General features: G+C 40.6%; 1 protein-coding gene across 3 annotated transcripts in view; it reads right to left on the bottom strand.

Moving 5' to 3' along the window:
• The window catches only part of Mtm1 (myotubularin 1), a 128,855-nt gene that overhangs the window by 65,332 nt on the left and 38,341 nt on the right, over window positions 1-25,182 (bottom strand). For all 3 annotated transcript variants that reach the window (XM_075957591.1, XM_075957594.1, XM_075957593.1), the window contains exons 5-6: window positions 19,398-19,508; window positions 10,431-10,532 (exon numbers count right to left, since the gene is read on the bottom strand). In XM_075957591.1, the coding sequence (XP_075813706.1) occupies window positions 10,431-10,532; window positions 19,398-19,508 (213 nt within the window). The remainder of the gene's footprint in view (window positions 1-10,430; window positions 10,533-19,397; window positions 19,509-25,182) is intronic.

The raw sequence follows: 25,182 nt of genomic DNA, 5'->3' as shown, positions 1-25,182 counted from the left end.
AGAAACGGAAAATTCAAGACATATTATATAGTACTTAAGCCATATGTAGGTCGAGAGCACAGAAATGTGTATAGGTACTTCTCATTTTAATTCTCATCTCAAAATGCTATTTCCTTTCATCTGTTGATTCTGCAATCAACCTAAAAAGGAGTCCACTAAATCTTTGCCTCATTTAAAATTTTAATATAATCTAGAAATATTTCTTCATTTCTGAGCTGAATAACAAAGGCAGAGAATAAAACTCCCCCTGGATTCTGTATTCACAGGCTCATTTATACCTCTCAAATAATCAAAAGTATGTGTGTGTGCATAACTCACTGCATTAATTTTTATGTAATTATTCTTATAAGCCAGCACATTCAGAGTTGAGCAGGAGAAGATACAGGTAAAATGGTCCAGAACTTAAGTCACATGGCAGGTTTGATTTCATCAAAGTCAGACCCCACCAAAAAGACCCAAATCTCATTGTACATATGAACTGAAATGTCACACTTCTGCCTCCAAGAATATACATTACTTTGTGTTAGTCAAAAATAGAAACCCATACTTAGAAAAATCTAGGCAAGAAGAAATAAGCAGCAGATACTATGAAAAGCAAAGGTAGTGACCAAGGAAACTAATGCCTGCCAATGTTGAGAAGGTCAGTCAAAGACACTGCTCTCATCTTTGGAGACAACATGCCACTAGCCACAGCTAAGGCTGAGCAAGTCAGTTAGTTGCTTTGCTCCTGAAATTTGAGACAGCCAGTACAAGTTCCCAGGCCCTTGCCTGCCTCAACAGATACAAGGTCAGATGTGTCATGCTCCCAGATGAAAACAAAAGCTGCACCTTCATGACTGCTCATCAGCTCCCAGAGGAACAAAGGGGAAATACTGTGGTTCTTAGCCTTGATCCAGAATGTCACCAAGAAACGGGAAGTGCAAATACAAATGTGAAGGAGCCATGTTTCCCTAAAAGCAGTCTGTGTCTGCATGGGCTGCAGAAACGGAAAGGAGGATGGAAAGCACTCTCTGAAGGATGCCTGTCATTCCACAGCATCACTTCTCCTAGTCTGCACTCCTGGTTGCCATGCTTTCTGGGTTCAAAACTCCGACGACTCCCAGTGAGTCCTTTATCAACTTACAATCCATGGTTTGTGAATACTACTACTAATCTTTATATAGCATCTTTCTTTTAAAGGGCTTAAAGTTTCCCCCACACTATCGCAATTCCTTTATTAATAGTCTGTGGGGAGTTGTAGGAGTCATCCGTATTTCTCACACCTGCTGGGAAAATGGGGGGCTAATAAGAGAACAGCTGGCATTTACTGGGCACTTACTGAGTGTCAGGCAGTGTTAGCAGCACTTTACATTGAATCCTCACAAAAACTCTATGGGGTAAGAACTGTTATTATCCCCGCTGCAGATGAGAACACTGAAGCACATAAATATTATGTGACTTCCAAAGTCTCTATGCAGGAAACTCACTCTGACAAAGATCGCTGAACTCATGGCCTATGCTAGCAGTAGCACACTGGACGAGCTTTGCAGTCAAATCCCTCACAGATCTCTGCGTCAGTGGCTGCTGTGAGCCGGGCACCCACACCTAATGCTTTATATCAAAACAGTGCCTTTCAAAGCTTCTGGACCATGGTTGTAAGTAAGGAACTAACTATAACCCCATCGCCGGGCACACTGCCCCCACATGCACACATCCTTAGAAGAGACATCTCAGGAAACTAAACAGCCCTATTTTGTTGTACTCTTCATGTTTTCTACTCTAGTCTATTTAAAGAGATGCACCGATTCATGACTCACTAATAGGTTGGGACTGATACATTAAGAAACTTTCATCTAGCTGGATGTAGTGGTGCGTACCTTTAATCCTAGCACTTGGGAGGCAGATGCCGGTGAATGTCTGTGAATTCGAGGCCAGCCTGGTCTACAAAGAGAAACCCTGTTTCAAAAAAAAAAAACCCAAAAAACTCTCATGTAAAATTTTTATTATTTCTGATTGCCCCATTTGAGGACAAAATGACCAAACAATCAAACAATCAAGGAACTCAGTGAATGAACTTTGTCATTTGCCATATTTTTGACAAACTCTGTTTTCTGTAGTCTTCCCACACTGCACACAGGTACATGACTCTGGTTTCTCCTTTCAGAATACCACAGTTCTTACAAAGCCACGTTATTTACATAAAACTTATGCTGAGCCACGTGCAATTTGTGAGAACTTTTGGTGTTTGAAAAGCAAAGATCAAACAAGAAGTATTTCAGCTGAAACAGAAACTGCCACCTAAAAGCCATGCACACTTTACTGGCTGAGACGGTCAAGTTAATGGTTTGGAGTGGACTCTGTGCTGCTATAAAAGCTCCAGTTCAATTTAAAGTTTTAGTCTTGAACACGTTGAGTGATGAAGACGGTAATGCTAAGAAGGCAAGAGAGGGCCAAAGGGGCGGCCTGATAGAACACCCACTCAGTCCATTCATCCCATAGCTGGTCTTGAAGACCAGCTTTCTTGGCCTCCAGACACCATTCCTTGCATTCAACAGCAAGTTTATTTCAGGCTTCCATTAGTGACAGCAATCACTGAGGTAATCCACACTAGTTTATAATGAATGAATGAATGAAATGTATGCCCTGACAGTGCTGAAGCAGGCATGGGCAGCCTGTAGATGGCAGCTTGGTTGAACTTGTCCATATTGGCTTTCATGGTCTAAGTTGATAAGGATGAGGGACCAGGTCCCTTCCTCAAAAGGGCACCAGATCTCATTAAAGATGGCTGTGAGCCACCATGTGTTTGCTAGGAACTGAACTCAGGACCTTTGGAAGAGCAGCCAGTGCTCTTAACCACTGAGCCATACACTAGTTTAATAGTTTTGCAAATATTCACAAAGTGGTTCTGTTCATGTAGGAGTCCTTATTCTGCAATGCAATCACACTTAGATTATTCTGCCAGGAAGTCTACTGAGCATACTTTTGAATCCCCACTGTAGCAGTTTGAAAATTTTTGTTTACCCCTGTCTCACAGGAATAATTTCCCTTTTTCCTTTCTAAACTCTGCCCCAAAAGTGGAGGCCTGAGGCCTTAAACCTCTGCCTTCTCCAGGATTCAGGTCTAGAAAGGACTTCTCTTTTTCCTGCATTAAAGGGGGGGCATTTATCCTTTCCTCTGTCCACAGATCATTCATTCACCTTTCTCAGACATTAAAGGGTAAAATTTTCTTCCCTGGATATGGCTGCTACTCCTACTTTCCTTTGCTTTTTCCTTCTTCCCCCTTGCTTCCTTTGCTTTCTTCCTCTTTTCCTCTCTCTTTCCTTTTCTCATTCCTTACAAACTGATCTCCCTTTAAATCTTTGAAAATTGACCTACATCTCCTCCTAAGTATTCAACCAGGTAAGCCCGGCACTGGAGTAGACACTGGGCATATGAAGCTAAGGAGGGGTTTCTTCTCCCTGCCCTTCTGCTTCAACTACTCCCCCAAAGGAACTCTTTTCCTGACTTTACTCTCAGCAGAGTGCCACCCTTCCCATTGCTCAAGCTTCAGAGCCAAGGTGAATGCCTCCATGTCCCCACCCTTTCTGACCAAATTGTTGCCCATGTCTGTGGAGTCCCTTGTCCTACTCCTTCCCACCTTGGTCCTTGTCTAGGGCCTGTTTTTGTTTTACCTGAAGGTGTTTTCATTTTATCACTTTTCCTTCTGAACCTTAGCAGGTGTCTGTTACTTCCTAGAGCACAAGCTTTCCATGGTAGCATTAGCTGCCACCTGATGATTGCAGATCTCATCCTAGCTCCATCTCAGACACCCTGAAATGTTGCAAGATTTCCCTCTTCTCTACTGAGGGACAGGTCTTGCCTGTAACCTGAAATCTCACTTTTTCTTCTTTCCTGGCCCACCAGGAACTGAATTCATCCTTTATGGTTTAACACCTAGTGGGTATCAAATCCACAGAGGCTCCTCCAACCTCCTTCCAGAGAGACACTCCCCATGAATTTCCTCTATATTCCTCTTGCACAAGTGAATGCAAACTACCTTATACTGGAGCTACACATATTTGCCATGTCATTTCCACCAGTCTACTAGTATCATTCATCCAGCACTATTTTTCAACGTCCTTGGTTGTTTCTTGATACTACCCAACATAGAACTCGGAAATGAACTCAATTTAGGGAAGCAGTATCAATAGTGGAGCTGTTTATTGTATTGCTTTAGTGACTGATGTGCACATTTTGAAGGATGGATTTTAATAGTTAAAAAATTGTACATGAGAATGAAGTTGTCCGAATCCTTTGTATGAACAATTCAGTCGATTTTTTCCCCTAGCATATAGCATTACTGACATCCTAAGGAAAGAAGTACAAGTTTCCAGCATAGACATGAAAAACAATCTTGAGTATCAAATTCTCTGTGGATGCCTCCTTCCAGTGGCAGACATAGGGTTCTAAGTCCTAACAGAAAGATCTATTCCACTCATTTCCATATAATTATTTTCCATCACTTCTAACAAAACAGTTTAATTAAAATCCTGTCATTATAAGAGCCCCATATGTGGGCTGGAGATGTAGCTCAGTGGTAGACTGCCTATCTAGCTGTGTTCCACCCTCAGACAGCACTTCCCCAAACAAAGCAAAAGCTTTCTTGTACAGAAGCCACTATAGTGAGTCTAGAAAGAAAAAAAGGTGATGCCTGCCCTGATAAGCTCACAGAATGGGCAGGAAGGGCTGGTAAAGAAAATTACAACATAATTATCACACAAGGAAGCTATTGTATGTACTCTAAGAAAGGAACCTAACAATGAAACAGAAAATAATTTCTTGAGGGGACCAGACATGGCATGGGATAACAACTCAGACTGAGCAAGAAACTAAAGGATGATTGGAGGATAGACATTACAGAGACAAGTGGACTATAAGTTAAAGTGATAAAAATATAATCTAAGAAACAGCTGTTTGGACCAGAGAGCCACAGCAGTCTTGCATGGTTAGAGTACAGGGTATAAATCATGAAGAGTCTCTGAGCTTTTTATGGGGGCAGTGGCATGATTGTACTTTTTTTGAGATAGGGTCTTACTATGCAGCCCTGGTTGGCCTGGAACTTTCCATGTAGACCCAGGGTAACATTGAACTCACAGAAATAACTTGCTTCTGTCACCTAAGTGCTGGTGGGTTAAAGGCATGTACCACCATGCACAGAGGCACAACTGTATTTAAATTCAAAACAAAAAAAGCACAAGATATAATAGCACTATTTAGGAAAAATGGAAGGGAGGGCAGTGAATAAGGGGGAAGCAATTTAGAAGTATGGTTTAATTGAGGAAGCACAAACAGAAATGGGGAAAAATAAGGTGAGTAACAAGTAGGACCTATAGGAGCTGCAACTGATATATTTATAAGAGGAAATGCAGGAGAATAATTTTAAAAGGTAACTTTAGGTTACTGAACATGAACAACTGAGGATCCTCAAGCTTGGAGGACATAGAGGACAAAACAGGTCTTAAGAAGTGTAGAGAGAAGACAGATTAGAGTGCCAATGAACTTGTAAAGCACATGGACTTCTGGAAGGGAGTTCATTGGGATTAGGGACATTGGATTCACTCCAAGGCAATGTCAGGGCTAGACTTAGAAGCCATGTACATAGTAGTGATAACTCCATTTATGGGATTAAATGAAATTATCATGGCAAATTTGATAACATAATGGGAACTGAAAACTGAGGTTGGAACACTAATAAGACATTTACATTGAAGGAAAAGGCAAGGAAAGTAAAGGCTGAGGGAAAAAAGGTCAAGATGGTACAGCAAAACAATAGACAAGATATAAGGAGTTCAGTTTTGTTGAATGTGGGAAGAGATGAAATCAAATACAGATGGAAATCAGATAATACATTTGGCCAATAAGAGGCCAAGAGTTCTGTATTACTTAGTTTTCTATCACTGTGATAAAATATCCTTATAAAAGCAACTCAAGGGATAAGGGTTTATTCTGGCTCACAGTTCAAAGGTACAGTCCATCACTGCAGGGAAGTCACAGCAGCAGTAGCTAGAGACAGTTGATCACATCACACAGTCAGAAAGCTGAGAACAATGAATGCTCAAGTTCAACTAGCTTTCTCCTTTTTGTGCCCTCTAGGACTCAAGCTCAGGGAAGGGTGCTGTCCACTTTTAGAGTGGACCTTCCCACAATTAATCTGATCAAATTAATCCTCCACACACACACACACACACAAATTGATGGAGGAGGGGCATCTGTCTATTGGTTAATAAAGAAACTGCCTTGGTCCTTTAATAGAAAAGAAAATTAGGTAGGCGGAGTAGACAGAACAGAATGCTGGGAGAAAGAACCCTAGTCAGTCAGTTGCCATGATTCTCCTCTCGGAGACAGACACAGGTTAAGACCTTTCCTGGTTAACTACCACCTCGTGGTGCTACACAGATTATTAGAAATGGGTTAATCAAGATGTGAGAGTTAGCCAATAAAAGGCTGGAACTAATGGGCCAGGCAGTGTTTAAAAGAATACAGTTTCTGTGTAATTATTTCGGGTAAAGCTAGCCGTGAAGAGCTGGGCAGGAACACAGTCCACCGCTCCTCGTACTACAACAAATTTCCAAAGGAGGAAAGCAAACAATAGTCTTACCTAGCTATGATGCCTATGAACTAGAACAATCATCATGGCACAGTAACCGTAAGGGTGCAATAGTGGCACATATATCTTGGGGATAACCAAAAAAAACACTCTAGTTGGACATAAGACCTGCTCAACAAGTGATGTGTGACTTCCCTCTGTATGCTGTGATTACCATTGATAAATGAAGGAACTGCTTTGGGCATATAGCAGAGCTATAGGGGAACAGAGCTAGGCAGGGAAAACTAAGCTGAATGCTGAGAGAAAGAAAGGTGGAGAAAGGGAGACGCCTTTATCACTGCCAGAGCCAGATGGAACTTTGCCAGTAAGCCACTGCCACGTGGCAATACACAGAAAAAGGAGATGGGTTAAATTCAGATGTAAGAATTAGCCAATAAGAAGCTACAGCTAATGGGCCAAGCAGTGATTTAAATAATATGGCTTCTCTGTGATTATTTCAGGGTTAAGCATCCAGGAGCCAACAAGCGGCCTTCCTCCAATAAACGAGAGAGAAATCATGCCTGGTACTAGAAATCTAACCAACAGTGCAGGGCCAGAGAAGTCATGAATCCTGGAGGATAACCTAAAACTTCTGCTTTCTAAATCAATGTAATTCATAACTATATTCTAAATGTTTATCCTTGTGCCCACAGATAAGTGTAGATTTTATCCCTTATCAAAGAAACTTCTCTTTGCAACAGATGGAGATCAATACTGAAAACTACAACTGATCAAAATGCAGAGAACTAGAGATTATGTGATGCCCAGTTCTAACTGATACATCTACAACACAATTCCTACATCTATAGCTCAGGATTCATTTGGGAAGAAGGAGCAGAAAGATTATAAGAGCCAGAGGAACAGAAAGCTTGCTGTGAAATTGTGTTTCCAACAAATGTCAGAGTCTACACCTATAAAGTCTCATCAACATGACTGCCCAAACAAGATAGCTAACATGGAAACAAGAAAGCTCATAGGGCCTCAACCCTAAACAAAGAGCTGTGGGTAAGTAGGAAGTGCTGAGAGTGGGAAAAATGGTCTTCTCAGGAAAAAGCTTCCTAATTATATCAGATGGTCAGACCTGAGATCATAGGTAACATTATATGGGCTGGTCAGGTTGTATTTATGCATTCAGAAATATATGCATACATATATACACACACATACACATGGATATATATGTGTATGTGTGTGTGTATATGTGTACATCTGTGTATGCATGCATGTGTAACAACAATTAAAGAAATAAGGCATGAGATTGAAAGAGGAGGGAACAAATGGTGCATAGGAGGGGTTGGAGAGAGGAAAAAGGAAGGGGGAAAATGATATAATTATATTGTACTTTCAAAGTACACTAATTTGAATAGTCCCTCAGAAGTGTTCTCAGAGGTTTGTTTCCCAGGTAATCTTAAACTCCATCAAGTTGACAATTAACACTGACCATTACCAGATCCTTGAAGGAACTGGCAATAACACTTGATTTTGGCATTTGTTACAGGAATGAATGAGTAAGTGAGTTGGTGAAATTAGTGAAGAAGTTTACCATTCAAGTAGAGATGAGTAGTTTAAGGGAAAAACTGGCCTGTCACTTGGACTATTTTTCTAGGGGAATAAGGTTTAAAAGACACAAAGGATGTCAAAGAAAAGAGAAAGATGATGGCTTAAGATTTGGAAGGAAGATGGAATAGGGCTTCAGCTTTTTCAAACCTGTTTGTGAGCTATTTCTTAAATTTCTAATAATACAAAAATAGATGTGCATAAACCAAGATACAACATGTTTCTTGACAAAAAAAAAACAATTTCAGTCTCACGTTCATGACAGTTTAAAAGATCCGTTGCTATAAAATATTTATTCTAATAAAGTTAAAAATATTTACAAAGAAACATTTTTAAAGTCTCATTTGATGAGAAATATAGAAAACTTTGGTAGAATTATCCCTAAAACATATCATATTTTCATCTGCCATTAATGTAAGAGCACTCATTGGATCTTCCTGATGGCTTCTCCCTTCTACCAGGAAAGCATTTCCAGTGACTCCAAAAACTGCTGGTGATAAGATCCAGAGAGAGAAATGTCTTGTCTCACTAGGAAAAAAACATCCTAACCAAAAAACCAAACTAAAGCAACCTACCATGACAACATATGAAATAGCACAAAAAAGAAACAGAGAAAAACAATACATGACAATTTGGTGGTATGATCCCGCTTCCTCACACTTCAACCAGTCTCCTACATACAGCAAAGCCCTAGGTTTGATCCTCAGTGCCACATAAACCAGACAAGGTAACGGGACCAACACTGGGGAGGTAAAGGCAAGAGGATTAGAAATTCAAAGTCATTCTCAGCTATATAGTGAAGTTAGGTCAGCCTGGGCTACATAAGACTGATGTGGGAGTGTCATATATCAATCTGTTGATTTCATTGGTTAATTAATAAAGAAACTGCTTGGCCTGATAGGTTAGAACATAGGTGGGTAGAGTAAACAGAACAGAATGCTGGGAAGAAGGGAAGTGAGGCAGATGCCATGCCTCTCCTCTCCAGGGCAGACACGATAAAGCTACGACCCAAGATGGACATAGGCTAGAATCTTCCTGGTAAGCTACTGCCTCTTGGTGCTACACAGATTATTAGAAATGGGTTAGTCGAGGTGTAAGAGTTAGCCAAGAAGAGGCTAGATATAATGGGCCAGGCAGTGTTTAAATGAATACAATTTCCGTGTTATTATTTCGGGTATAAAGCTAGCCGGTGGCCGGGAGTTGGGAGGCGGTAGGAAGCGGCCCGCAGCTCATTCAACATAAGACCTCATTTTAAAAAATAGTTAATTAATAAAACTATTTATACATTTTAAAAGAATTATTTCTTTTCCTTGTTCTCCCCTCAATGAGTGTTCACCTCTAAGTTTACTGAGATTGAAGCAGAGGAGGAAGATAGAGATAAGAGGATGCCAGCAAGGTATAGCAGTAGGAAAAAGAAGTTGAGCCTGGTGACAGACACTTGTCATTCAGCACTCAGGAGGCTGAGGTAATATGATCATGAATCTCAGGTTAGCCTAGGCATATGCAGGTCAAATTAGTAGAGTGCTCACTTCGCATGCATAAGGCCCTGGGCTCCATCCAAACCTCACAGAAACCAGCCATGGTGGTACAAGCTGGTAATCCCAGTTGAGGTGAAGGCAGGAGTATCAGAAGCTCAAGGCAATCCTTGGATGCATAGAAAGTTTGTGGCCATTCTGAGATACATGGGACCCTGTCTCATAGGAGGGAAAGAGGGAAGGATGGATGGGTGGAGGGAGGAACAGCTGCAGAGACAGAGAGAGAAACACACAGAGAAAGACAGACAGACAGACACACACACACACACACAGACATAGATGAGGAAGGAGGGACAGGGAAAGAAAGGGAGGAAGGGAGAGGTGAGGAGAGAGAGAAATATGTTTTTGTTTAAATGATCTTAGGTTCAGTGGATTTGTTCCTATTTTGAACTTGTGCCACAAAAGTCTGGCTTACTTTGCTTGTTAGCACCAAAATGAAAGCGATGAATTCTGGGAAGAGACTTAACAGTACTGTTCTAAGGTATTTTATTTTCTTACTATCACAGACTAGGTTTTAGAGGGTACACTTTTGATTGGAAAGCACAAGAGGATTCCAGGCTATTTCATACTAGCAGAGGGAGACCCTTCTGGAACTAAGTAGATCATATTTAAAATGTGCTACACCAGAAAACACAAAGCAGTGAATCCAGAAAAGAGAAGCCCAATGCACAGGCAGTTTTCACAGAGGAGACCCTACAGAGAATGCGGGTGCTTAGGAGAGCCCTGGACTTTACCAGACTGTGTGCCAGAGGAAAGGCATATCTTGTGAGGATCTCAAACATATCTCTTCTGCTGTGGCCTTCCTGCTTCAATGCGAATCTCAGGTTTCTCAAATCCTAGGCAAAGGAGAAAGCAGAGTTGAGCCTTCAAGGAAAAACATAATTAGCAAAAGAACTCTTCAATTAAGGGAGAAGATTCACTTACATATAAGGGTGATTTATCTAGACTACTAAGAAAATTACATTTTTCTATATCTTGACTTCTGAAGTTAGAGAAGAACTGGAGATAGTTCCACTGTAGCCAAGAAAGTAAAGACTAACCACTTCGCCAGAAATGAGGCTGTTTCCAAACCAAAGTGCTGAGGATGAGACAGCAGAAACACATTATAGAAAAAAAAAACACCCAACCATGCCTTGTTCTTTGCCCATTCACTCTCCACCCCTATGTTCACTGCTTTGCCAGGAACTTTTAATTATTAAACATTACTTAAGTCACATAAAGTTTCAAGAGTACCTGCTATCAAATATAATCTCAATATTGTTAAATGTGTCATTAAAACACAAACATTCTCTCCCTAAATGATTGGCACTTTATGTTCTCATACAAGCAATATAAGTAATAAACTTTTATTATTCAATTCTAATTTCACAGAGTTCTATATAAGCCACATTAATGTAGTCCACATTAGATATTACTTTACTCTCAGGAACTATAAATTAATGATTCAAAACCATATTTTAATGGCGGCTCCCCACATACATATCTTTAATAGGCAAGAAAGACTTTTAAACTGAATCAAAATAATCTGTTTGTATTAAATAGAGTATTCTATCTTATTTTTAAGAATGAATGTTTTTTTCTGTATTGAACTTTCAATTTTGTTCTACTTTACTTTTTTAAAAACTATCTTTTTTTCATTTTACATACCAACCCCAGTTCCCATTCCCTCCCCTCTTCCTGTTCCCTCCACCTTACCTCGCATGCCACCCCATCCACTCCTCAGAGAGGGTAAGGCACATTGCTTTGAGAATGGACCAAGGCCCTCCCTACTATATCTAGGCTGAGCAAGGTATCCATCCAAAGAGAATGGGTTCCCAAAAAGCTAGTACAAGTTGTAGGGATAAGTCATGGTCCACTGTCAGTGGCCCTGTAGTCTGCCCCCACCATACAACTGTCACCCACATTCCAAGGGACTAGTTTGGTCCTATGCTGGTTCCTTCCTGGTCAGGCTGGAGTTGGTGAGCTCCCATTAGCTCAGGTAGACTGTTTCAGTGGGTGACCCCATCATGGTCTTGACCTCTTTGCTCATATTCTCACTCCTCCACTCTTGAACTGGACTTTGGGAGTTCAGTCCAGTGCTCTGCTGCGGGTCTCTGTCGCTGTTTCCATCAGTTGCTGGATAAAGGGTCTATGGTGACATTTAAGATAGTCATTAATCTGACTATAGGACAAGGCCAGTTTGGGCACCCTTTCTACTATTGCTTAGGGTCTTAGCTGGGGTCATCCTGGGAATTTCTCTAGTGCCAGGTTTCTTGATAGCCCCATAATGGCTCCCTCTAGCTCTTTCCTTCTCTCTGTCTCCGTTCTTTCCCCATCTTGACTATCCTGTTCCCTCAAGTTCTCCTAGTCCCTCTCCTTTCCCTTTCACTCCTCCTTCTCTCTCCATCTTCATGCTCCCAGTTTTCTCAGGAGATCTTGTCTATTTCCCTTCCCAGAGGGATCTAAATATGTTTCTCTTAGGGTTCTCCTTGTTACTTAGCTTATCTGAGGTCTTGAACTATAGGCTTGTTATCCTTTGCTTGACAGCTAGTATCCACTTATGAGTACATACCATGCTTATCTTTCTGAGTCTAGGTTATCTCACTCAGGATGGTTTTTTCCACTTCCATCCATTTGCATGCAAATTTCAAGATGGCATTGTTTTTTCTTTGTTTTGTTTTTTTTGTTTTTTTACCGCTGAGCAGTATTCCATTGTGTGAATGTACCACATTTTCTTTATCCATTCTTTGGTTGAGGGGCATCTAGGTTGTTTCTAATTTCTAGCTATTACAAATGCTGCTGCTATCCCAAAGTCAAGTTGAAGAGTGGGAGGAGTGAGAATATGAGCAAAGAGGTCAAGACCATGATTAGTTCACCCAATGAAACAGTTCACCTGAGCTAATGGGAGCTCACCATTCTTGCCAGACTGGGAAGGAACAAGTATAGGACCATACTAGTCCCTCTGAATGTGGTTGACAGCTGCATAGCTGGGGCATACTGGGGGGCCAGGATTTATCCCTACTGCATGTACTGGCTTTTTGGGATCCTATTCTCTTTGGATGATACCTTGATCAGCATGTATATAGTAGGGAGGGCCTTGGTCCTTCTCCAAAGCAATGTTCCTTACCCTCTCTGAGGAGTGGATGGGGGTGGGGTGGGAGGGTGTGTGGAGGGAAGGAGAGGAGGGGAGGGAGTGGGAACTTGGATTGGTATGTATAATGAAAAAAGATAGTTTGTTTTCCTTTTTAAATAAATAAAAATAAAAAACAAATGCTGCTGCTATGAACATAGTTAAACAAATGTCCTTGCAGTATGACTGAGCATCCTTTGAGTATATGCTCAAGAGTAGTATTACTGGGTCCTAAGGTAGGTTGATTACTAATTTTCTGAGAAACCACCATACTGATTTCCAGAGTGGTTGTATAAGTTTACATTCCCACTGGCAATGGAGGAGTGAACCTTCACCTTACAGAATAAGCTATCATTGATGTTTTGATCTTAGCCATTCTGACAGGTGTAAGATGGTATCTCAGAGTCATTTTGATTTGCATTTCCCTGATGGCTAAGGATGTTGAACATTTCCTTAAGTGTCTTTTGGCCATCTGAGATTCTTCTGTTGAGAAATCTCTGTTTAGTTATGTACCCTGTTTTTTCAATTGGATTATTTAGTATTTTGATGTTTGATTTCTTGAGTTCTTTATATATTTTGGAGATCAGTCCTTTGTCTGAAGTTGAGTTGGCAAAGATCTTTTCCCATTCAGTAGGGTGCCTTTTTGTCTTATTAACTGTGTCCTTTGCTTTACAGAAGCTTCTCATTTTCAGGAGGTCCCAATTATTTATTGTTGCTCGCAGTGTCTCTGCTACTGGCGTTACATTTATGAAGTGTTCTCCTGGGCCATGCATTGAAGGATACTTCCCACTTTCTCTTCTATCAAGTTCAGTGTGGTCAGATTTATATTGAGGTCTTTAATCCATTTGGACTTGAGTTTTGTGCATGGGGATAGAAATGGATCTATTTTCATTCTTCTACAGATTGACAACCAGTTATGCCAGAACCATTTGTTAAAGATGCTTTCTTTTTCCATTGTTTAATTTTAGCTCCTTTGTCGAAAATCAGATGTTCATAGGTTTGTGGATTAATATCCAGGTCTTTGATTAGATTCCATTGGTCAACCTTTCTGTTTTTATGCCAATACCAAGCTGTTTTCATTACTGTAGTTCTATAATAGAGCGTGATGTCAGGGATGGTGATGCTTCCAGAAGTTCCTTTATTGTACAAGATTCCTTTGGATATTCTGGGATTTTTGCTTTTTCATATGAAGTTGATTATTGCTCTTTCAAGTCTTGAACTGTTTGCATTACCTGTTGATTGTGTTTTTCTTGGTTTTCTTTAAGAGATTTGTTAATTTCTTCCATTTTTTTTCTTTTCCACCATTTCTTTAAGAGAATTTTTCATTTCCTCTTTAAAAGTCTTCATCATCCTAACAAAATTATATTTAAAATGTTTTTTTTTTCCTGCTTCTTCTGGGTTAGGATGACCAGGTCTTCCTGTTGTATGGCCACTGGGTTCTGGTGTTACAATGCTGCTTTTTAGGTTGTTGAATGATTTCTTTCATTAGCACCTGTACCCATCTCTTCCTCCAATTGGTGCCAGCAGTGTCTTCGCCTCTTGTTCCAATCCTAGCAGTGGCTTTCTGTGTCTTTGGGAGCTGTTCTTGGTCTGCCCCGTACTGTCGCTGTCTGTGTGTCAGGGAGCCACTGAGGTCTCTCTTAGCCCGCTCTCTTGGTGCACTCTGTGCAGTCACAGCCTGTGCTTCAGAGTTCCTTTGAGGTCGCGGGAGGATAAGAGGGTTTAGGGGTAGAATGGACTTATAGCTTACAGAGTCTAATCGATGGGGTGGGGTGTTGGAGCAATCTACCTGCAGGAAGGATGTCTGCTGGCTAGAAAAGCTGTGGCAGGTGGGGGAGGGGCAGGGGTTTTGCTCTGGTACTGAGGGCCCAGAGAGTTTGGTGTGCAGCTGGGTGGGTGATTACTCACCTCTTGGCCCTCTCTTAAGAATAAATGTTTTATATGTTATTTTTGTTCAAAACAATCAATCATGGACTCTGGGACTATCTAAGGAGGGAGCTAGACCTAGCCCCTACCATCTTACAATATTCATATCTTACAAAGAGATTTTTTTGTTTATTTAATCAATAATACTTTTCAAAAAGATTTGTTCTACTTTTATTTATGTGTATGTGCATAGTATTAGATGCCCTGGAGTCAGAGGTGGTGGTAGGAAGCCTAATGTGTACGCTAAGAACTGAACTCATCCTCTGCAAGAGCAGCAAGCACTGATGACTGCTGAGCCATCTTTCCAACCCAGAGATAAATTTAAGCTTCACAATTCCTCAGTCTGAAGGGCCAGAGAAGGCTTTATCATATATAATCCAAATGGCAAGTAAAGTAAGAAGACTCCATCCAAGACCGCCGATGAATGACCTGAGATCAGTCATTCTAAATGCAGATGGCAGCTACTGAGCCTTGCCTGCCCCAGGATCTTATGTTTCCTTTTTTATTTCTTTTTATTTTTATAACACTGAGGTAGAATCCAGGATTTCATGCATGCCAGGAATACATTGTACCACCCTGTTACATTTCAGGCCCATACTAAAAGCGTGTTACTGGAAAAAGTCCAAAAGTCAATTTATATCATATGCCCCCAAATCTTGGGATATTAGTTGTTGGTACATGATAATCACATGAAAGGAAATGTCGTTTCAATCGAATGAGATACATCAAACAGGTTTCCAAGCAGCCCCAGGTAGAACACTAGATAGCTGCTAGCTGTCGGGCCACAAGGACCTGTAAGAAACTTTCCTTCTAATGGTCACAGGGCACTGGCAGTACTACAACATCATTTTCCTAACCACTCTGTTCCAAATTAGACCATTTCCAAATCAATCTTCATTGTGATCCACCAGTGACTCAGAGGAATACCCTTTACATGTCAAAGCATGAATGACTCTAGCCACTTTCTGTCATCTGATTCAGATGCAATTACAGTAAAAAGACCTTTCTGACCAAAAAGAAAACTGAAGTGAACAAGGCATATGATTCACAGGCAGCAGATCATCTAGTCTGGAACATAAATAGGAGCATACACTAAGTCATACCTGGTTACTTCCAGCTGGACTCATCAGGGAAGGGTAACTAGGAAAGAGCCTTGTAGTTTAAGAGACTCCCTGTTAGACTCAACGTGCTTACCAACTGGATCTTATGGAGATACTCAGTGGCTCAATTATTACTAAAGAAAACATGTGACTATCTACCTTGCTGTGGGATAATCCTTCTATAAGCTGTGAATACACATTCCTCTCACTGGTTAATAAAGAATCTGCTTTGCCATATAGCAAGGCAGAATAAGGCCAGGTGGGAAAGTCAAGCTGAAAATACAGAGAGGAGAAGAGTGGGGTCTGGGGGGGAAACACCAGCCAGCCTCCCAAGAATCAAGATGCCAGCAGATTGGTAATGCCATGGTCTTGTGGTTAATACAAATGAGTTAATTTAAATGTAAGGACTAGTTAGTAAAAGCCTGAACGAATTAATTAATTGTAATTAATATTAAGCCCCTGAGTGATTATTTAGAAGCATTTGTGGGACAGGGCAGGACAGAGAAAAGCTCCGTTTACACTACTTCAATATACTATCCTGTCTTTAAACCAAGTAAGTAGAACTGGGAGAAAAGATCAAGAGGACTCTCTGGTACTACTGTTCGCCCTGCTGTTTACAAAAAGTCTTTAAATTGTTATCAGAGGTGGTAGAGGGCTTGCAGGGTAATAATTCCCATATCCACAACTACCTTCTCTCCTGTGCCTGTATAAGGTCCATTGGAACCAGCTACTCTATGCAAGTTGCTACTGAAGAGTGACAGCCACATGTACACCGCTAAAACAGCCAAGTGTAGGGATCCTTATTTGGGGAGAGAATGCAGTTGATTATCAACTGTAGGTGCAGGATGATCTATGATACAGGACAGTGTTTACCCCACTGTCGCAGACTACTCTTATATCCATGCCAGGTCTACTACTAAGAAAATGGAATGTGCCTTTTGTGACATCAGTGTTTCTTGGGAGGTAATTTTATTAAAAGGTTGTGCTATGGCTGGGTTAAGTGGCATATGCCTATAATCTCAGTACCATGGAGGAAGATTGAGAGTTCAAGGCCAGCTTTGGCTGCATAGGAGTTCGAAACCAGCTTGAATGACATAAAACCATGCCTTAAAAATGTTTTATAACACTACTATAAGGCCTTATCTGTTTGAGGCAAAGGTCAATTAAAAAATTGACATATGTAATTTTTTCCTGGAAAACTATTCCTAAGTTGTTTAAGAGTATACTCTGTCTTATTCATTTGGGGGGATTAATGATGGAGGAAGGTCATTGGCTAATAAAGGAACTGCTTTGGCCCATTTCATTGGTTAGAAGACAGGTGGGAGGAGTAAACAGAACATAACGCTGAGAGGAAGAGGAAGTGAGGTCAGATTCCACAGCTCTCCTCTCGGGAGCAGACGCCTCAGGAGAGACACCATGCTCCCGGCTCCTGGGCAGACACACGCGATGAAGCTCCTACCTAGAATCTTCCCGGTAAGACCAGTGCTCACAGATTATTAGAGATGGGTTGGTCGGGATATCAGAATTAGCCAGTAAGGGCTAGAGCAGAATGGCCAAGCAGTGTCTAAATGAATACAGTTTGTGTGTTGTTATTTCGGAGCATAAGCTAGCCAAGCAGGCGGCTGGGGTGTTGGGGACGCAGCCCCGCGCTCCATATTACTACAGATTAATATTTAAATATAAATTTTCCTATTGATGAGGCAAGCAAGAACCTTATTGGAATGACAGTCACTTCAATATCATCAAATTATCAACCACACTGCCTTGAGGATTTACTATAATACCCCTTCCTTTCACACAAAATGCAAAGACCCTTCTTCAAAATAAATCTCTATACTTCGGGGCCTTACACAGTAGCCAGTAGCTGGGATGGCAAAAAGAATAGGAAAACATGTCATATTTCAACAGAAATAAAAGCAGCTGAGGTGGGGCATAGTGAAGAATCTCAGGGCAAGAGTACTCCTTTGGATTCTAGTTGCTTATATCCATGGTGATCTCTTACAAACTGGAGAGGAAAATTGTGTATTGAGTCACAATGCAAACTAAGTATAGGAGTTTAGCTTTTAGAAATTATAGCACCAGAGACTAGAAAATGACTTAGGCTTTAAAACAGGTTCTTTCATTGGCCTTCGGCAATACCAAGGCAAGTTATGACACTTTGTGAAGGCTTCATTCCCCTATCATACAGAATAACGGGCTTGGAGTGCTCAAGACTCAGCACCTTCAGCCAGGCCACTCTGCATAGTCCTTAAGACAAAAACATTACTTTCCAAAACATACAGGTGCATATACAACAGATATCTCATGTAACTCTCCACGGCCTAAAATATTTGCTATCTGGACCTTTTTCTAAAAGTGCAATGACCCCTGTAGTATCAAGATGTCTGGCTGTTACCTGGGACAGTTTCCGAGTCCTGACCTTTAGAGTATACCTTAGAGTCAGCTCTGCACCAGAACTCAAAGATCTACATTTCTCAAAAGCTTTCTGGATGTCTTGATGTGCACATTTGAGATCTACTGGGACAGATGGCCTCCAAATTACTTCTAGCTCTTTTTAGAACTGAGCACCACACTATAAATAGTGGTCTTCTGATACCCAGTACATGGAAATCAGGTTGCTAGAAAACTTAACTGTTGATCACAAAAGGGTTACCTCTGCATATTTGGAGTTCAGCTTTGCCCTTCATTGTACCATAGCAGCAGGGCTCCCTAACTCTTCTAAAATTCTCCATCTACACATCTGTCTGGGAGGGTTGTGCTCAGGAAAGAATGTCAAGTTCCTACTATGTGCTAGGGTGAACACAGATGCTCAATAATTTTCTACTGTAACAATTGGCTAAACCTTATCACAACTAATTTTCCCACTTATCATCCCCAAATAAAATATTAGGCCACTGCCACTGAAAATGGTGGTTAGAGTTAGGAGGCATCCTGCTTACAAAGGGCAAAATCTCTTCTATGCCTCTTTCCTTTCATGAAGGTGTCGCGGTGGTGATACATGGTGCCATAAAGAGCCAGGAAAACATTTACTTTTAACTCAATCTTATTATTCCTATGAACTTACAACTAGCATTTAAAAGGAAGAAAAAAATGATGCACATGAGGGTAATCAATGGAACTACAAGTAGCTGGGAGGATAATATTAGTCAACTCCATGGGATAGGCCTATGATTACACAAACTGACCACCTGAGGAGAAGCAGAGTGAACTAAGATTTAGGAAATGTTATCTATAAAAATTTCTTCTGCCCCAGCAAGTTAATAAGCTGACCATTTCTTCGAGGAAGTCTTGACTACAGGAGGCCCCGTGTATGGGAACTGTTTCCCTAGGCACTTTCTAAAATCTCAACTCACAAGGGAAGACTCAAGCCTAGAGTTTGAGATTAACAAGAGATTTTGATGATTTTGAACTCAGAAACCCACCTGCCTCTGCCTCCCAAGGCTGGAATTAAAGGTGTGTAGTATCACCCTTGGAAATGATTTTTATTTTGTAAGCCCATATTAATTTTCTACTATTCAATACTAATTTGCCTTTTTCTTTGTATAAGAAAGTAGCAAATCTCTTACTTTACAAGTAATATCTAGACCATAGGAATTTTCTCCTCTACTTGTCGCGCCTCCCATTTTTTCAATTCTTGATATCACACCCAAAGGAACATCAAGTATTAGCGAAGAATCCTGTAATAGACAAAATTACAAAAGTCAGTATTTATCAGTATAATGAAAACATCAAAAACATGTCAAAATAATCACACACTTTCAATTTTTTAAACCTTTGATACATTAGCCATTTAAGAGTAAAAGTACGATATAGATCACACATGAAAGAGCAAGCATTACAATAGGCAAGTATGCCATCAAAATGCATCTTCAACCATTTGACATTACCTATAATTCCAGAGGCCTGGGAAGTTGCTCATAGTCTGTTCTGTAGGTCCTCTCATATACTACTCTGATTTCCAGCTGAGATGAATCCTTCTCTATTGTTCTACAGTTAGGACTAAGCACTTTGCTCAAAGTAAGCCTGTTGCCTAGAATGATCCATCTTTCCCAACTACTAAAATTCTTCTGATATCTGTAGCTCTGGCTCTACAAGTTTCATTTTTCCAATTGGCTCTAGTTACCTCTTCCTCTGCAGAAGCACCTAAGAGAGATTCCTACTGTATTACCTGCTTCTCTGTCTTCTTACCATGAATTTATTTCTTCACCAGAACCCAAGCACTTGTTTCATGGGTTGATAGTCAAGCCAAAGACTGGAAATATACACCAAGAAGAGCCATGAAAGTACCCTATCCTTTGACCCAATCATTGTACTCCTAAAGAATTTATAGCAATAATAAAACAAAACAAAAACTATACAGATGAAGATACGTAAGGGGGAAGAGGTGGCTAGCAGAGAGAATATCAGTCAATTTAAGAACAAGTATGTCGCTATTAGTATAATTATGGTATGTGGCCAAATAAGGTAAGAGGAATTAACAACAATCAAAAATACACTGTGACAGAAAATATGTAATCAAATGGATAAAGGTACGAGGGGCCAAACCCGCTAACATTTATTCTCTCACAATTACACACACACGTGCGCACACACACACACACTCATCATATTCTTCTCTGCCCTTCTCCCCTCACACTGAACAATCACTTCTTTTGAACAAGTCCCTTTCCTATTTCCACGTACTTTTTGTGACCTCTAAATTAGTTAGAGTTGATTATATGAGTATAAATGTATGGTAATTTACGGGCCCATGAGAAACTTATCAGTGACAATATCATTGAGGAATATGTCTTTTCTACTAGCAACTATTAACTGTTCCTCTGGGAGGGATGGGACCATAAGAGTCCCTCCACCTTCCGATGGAATGTTGTTGGGCTCAAGTCTTGTGCAAGTAGCCTCTGCTGTTGTGAATTTAAGGGTACCGTGGTCACATTATATCCAGAAGACAGCATTTTGTAGCATTCCTTCCCATCACTTGACTCATATTCCTTCTGCCTCTCTTTTGTTATGCTCTCTGAGCCTTGAAGCAGGTAATATAAATGCCCCATTTTGGGGGCTGAGCATTCAACCTAAAATTTGAATGGTGTGTTAAGCAATTGACAGTAACAAAAAAATTTAAAGGTAGACAGATGTTTATTCTTTGAAAACGCCCTTTGGAGAGACAAGGAAAATTTTCTATTCATTTATAAATCCTCTCCTTACATAAAAGGAATGAAAATAAAAGACAAAGAGACTAAGTACTTCTTCAAAATTATGGTTAGGTCATGAGTTTACTAGAAATTCAATTTATAAATCTGTGGTTATATCTATACCATGGAAACAAATATATGTATACCTAGAAAAATGTTAGGTGCATCCTGCAGTATAAGTAAAGACAATCTCAAGATACAATGCTATGCAATTCTGTATGTATATATACAATATACCATTCTTTTTGTTTGAAGTTTGTTTATAGTCCAGGATAGCCTTGAACTTCTAATCCTTCTGCCCCATCCTCCTAGTGCTGGGACTACAGACCTGTGCCACCATATCTGACTATGTAATAGTCTTGAAATGACAAGACAGGGATTGAGCACAGGGACACAGTTACCAGGAGATGAGGAGAGGAGTGTATGAGTATAAAGGATTCTTTTGTGGTGCTCTAACAGTTTTATATCTCCATTACTGATGGTGGTTACTGTACTTCACACAGAATGTATGAAGACACAACTGTCAACATTCATGTACTGGTTAACTGTACTGTTGTATTGTTTGTACTGTGCTAAAATCCTCTCACACCCTCTTTCTTGTGTGTGTGTGTGTGTGTGTGTGTGTGTGTGTGTGTGTGTGTGTAGAGGCCACAGGAATACACCAGGTGTCCTGCTCTTGTCACCCACCTTACTCCCATGAGACGGGTTCTCTTACTGCACTGAGTCCTCTTTCCCCTGCAACTCTAGGGTTACAGGTATATGCACAGCCACACTTGGATTTTTTTACATGGGCATTGGGGTGGGTGCTGGTATCCAAATTCAGGTCCTCATGCCTACAAAGCAAGTGCTCTTACCCACTGAGCCATCTCTCTGGCCTCCCAAATTACTTTGGTCAATCAAACAATATAGTTATTGGCAGCAGCTGGGAGATTAGCACATGAGACCTCTCTGTGCTTTGTACAAGATCATGCGTGCTTGTGATTATTTAGAAATAAAAAGTAAAAAGAAAGTAAGTTTTATTATCGTGTGGAGAAAAATAGCACAAGCTCTTAACACGGTCAAAAGTGGCTCAAGTCCGAGTTCTGACATTTATTAGCTGGAGGACTTGGATAAGTCAGTGCTATCTCTAGGTCATACTAATCTGTACAGTGGTGATGATTTGAGATAATGGATTTAAAGGACCTGGCACAGTACCCACTGGTGGTAGCCAGAATATAAATGGGAGTTGTTATTGTTATCACTCTGATGATGGTAAAGTGCAGCTTAGCATCTGGAAGACATGACTGTGATCTGCACACAGAGCAGATCAGTACGTTCTAGCAGAGCTCTGTCTTTGCATCTGTCAGGAGGCATGAATAGCTGTTGTATACATTCCTATGAAATACTATGCATTTCACAACAGGACTGAAAGCAAAATGCCCAAAGAGAAAACACCGATTTAGTAACATATAAATAACTGTACATTGCAATTTATTTACTTCTTACTGAAGTCTATATTAGCATTGCCATGAAGTATGGTATATTCTTGGACTATGCTGAGATTTATGAGTGTCTGTAAACTGGCTCCTAAGTATATGCACCACATGTTACATAAAAGCCTGATGTTCTAATATCAACATGGAAGTAAGAAGGTTTTTTTTGTTTGTTTTGAAGGCAGGAAGATTAAAAGTGAGAAAACCAGTGAGATGATTCAGTGGGTAAAGGTACTCAGTGACAAGCCTCAAGACCAGGGTTTCATCTTAGGAATCTACATGGAACAAAGAGAGAATCTGATTCCTGCAAGTGGTCCACAGGTACTCCCCAAACCCCAGAAATAAAGACATAAGTTTAAAAGTGAGATGAGACGTTTGTTTGCTTGTTTGAAATAGGGTCTCACTGTACAGCCCAGGATGGCCTGGAACTCACTATGTGTACCATAGACTGCCACCAAACTCTTATGATCCTCTTGTCTCCACTTCCCAAGTTCTGGGATTATAGGTGTGAATTACCATGCCTATGAGAGAGAACACTGCTGTTCTCTAATTGCTATGTAGAGGATCTCAAACTGCCCTGGTCCAACAGGAAGCAGCAAACAAAGCAATGAGGAGAACCAGCCAGCCCCTCACCTAAACCACACACAGTCTAATGAAGCTATTTTCAATGCTCATCCTGAATGACATGTTCTAGGTTTGATAACTCAGCAGGGTAAACAGGAAGATCCAGAAATAGGAAAATTAGTCCAACTCTCAGGAAACCTGAGTCATCACTTCTAAATATCATTAAATATTGAGTCTCAAAGGTCCATTCTAACTAAAAACCATGTGCTTCTATTCCTTGTAGTTTCTAAAATAGTCGAGAAGAAATATGATAAACCAGCAAAGATAATGCATTCATCTACTTTCTTGTGAGGGAGAGCAGAAAAACTGTACTGAGCACTAAGGTCTGAGAAGCTAAGTTGCAGAGTTGCCCTTCTGGGTCTTAGGGCTCAGCTCTATCTGGGAAATAAAAAACAGGAACCCAAACAGCAAGATGCCAGGTTGCCAGTTCCAAAAGCTAGCAGAAGAGTCTATACAAAATGGAATGGGATGCCAGAAAAGGACAACCTGATGCCTTACTGTTTGTATGCTGTCAAAGTTATGTGGTGATAACTTCATTGGAATGAAATAACTATGATCGGAGACTGGCTATCCAGACATATCTTAGACTTGCATCAGGTGCACAGTCCAGATGTTTTATAAACACACATAGTCCGGATTTAAGAGGCAGCACCGGAATTCCCTGGAGGAGTATTGGCAGGACTGGTTCACCTGAGAGATAACCACAGAATGCTTTCTCAGAAAAGCACATGATCCACTGGGGCTTCAAAAAGATTCAGGGAGCAGCACTGCACACCGTGGACTAGCAAGCACAGGGCTGCTCCCAACTCTCAGCATCACGGAAGCTAGTGCTTGAGTGAAAGAGGAGGACCAGGGAGATCTGAGAGTAGATGGAGATGGGGAAAACAAGGGAGATGACTATCCTGAGGAGGGATCCAAGATGACTCAGAGGCACAGATCTCAGATGGACAATAGTGGACCTGCCGAAAGATGTGAAGAACTTGGAGGTGGGGAGAAGGGGGGGTGAAAGAAAACTTTTGATATACTACTGGACTTGACAATATGATAAATATTAACCAATATAGAGACACTTCACATTCAGGACATCCAGAAAATCAAATGATGTCTTCTTCCCATGCTTCCTATCTTGGTGGTCACTATTGTCCAGCTAAAAGCCTGTCATCTTTGATGGTGTGGGAGGGTCCTTTTGTCTATGTGTTGCTTTTATTGGTTAATTAATAAAGAAAACTGGCTTGGCCTATAGCATAAGAGGAAGAAAGGTGGAATTAGAAAAAGCCTTGGATCTGCCACCTAAGACAGACACTGGGAACTTTAGCCGGTAAGCCACAGCCACGTGGTCGTATACTGATAAACAAAAATGGGTTAAATTAATGTAAGAGTTAGTCAATAAGAAGCTAGTGCTAATGAGCCAAGTAGTAATTTAAATAATACAGTTTCTGTCTGATTATTTTGGATCTAAACTAGCTGGGTGCCCGGGAACCAACAAGCAGGCCTTTCTCCAACACTTTGACATATTTTTTTTACTGCCTCTAACTCACTCTTCCACATCTGTTGCTTAAATCAATTTAAATTTGTCAACTTCTTTCCAACTCTGCCAAAAAAAAAAAAACTCCTCTAGATCACTCTAGTGGCTACTGTTCTAGTTGCATTGCATCCAATATTGTTTCCTTCATAACAGCAGCCCGGGTCAACTTCTAGAGAAGCACAGAAAAAACTGTCACCTTCTGCTTACCATTTCAGAAGCTTTTCAACACTAAATGCTAAAAACCAAAACCCTGGAGGCATGTATAAGAAGCTATTGATTAAAGCATGAAAAATTCCAGTCAGAAGCAAAGAATACATTCAAGATCCACTCTACTGCATAGGGACTGTAGCCAGAACAAACATACTCTGGAAAATTGATGACAGAATATGCTGTTTCTCAGTCAAAAAAAAAAGAAAACAATGATTATGAATGTGTGAGGCAATGCCCATGTTACTTAGTATGATAAAGCCATTCTACAATGCAGACATGTTTCAAAACATGATGGTATACTCCTTGAATTTTGCAGGAAAATGGGTGGAGC

The sequence above is a fragment of the Microtus pennsylvanicus genome, chromosome X, assembly GCF_037038515.1.
Source record: "Microtus pennsylvanicus isolate mMicPen1 chromosome X, mMicPen1.hap1, whole genome shotgun sequence".
In the NCBI taxonomy this organism is placed as follows: domain Eukaryota; kingdom Metazoa; phylum Chordata; class Mammalia; order Rodentia; family Cricetidae; genus Microtus; species Microtus pennsylvanicus.
This window is presented reverse-complemented; position numbering and strand designations above follow the sequence as displayed.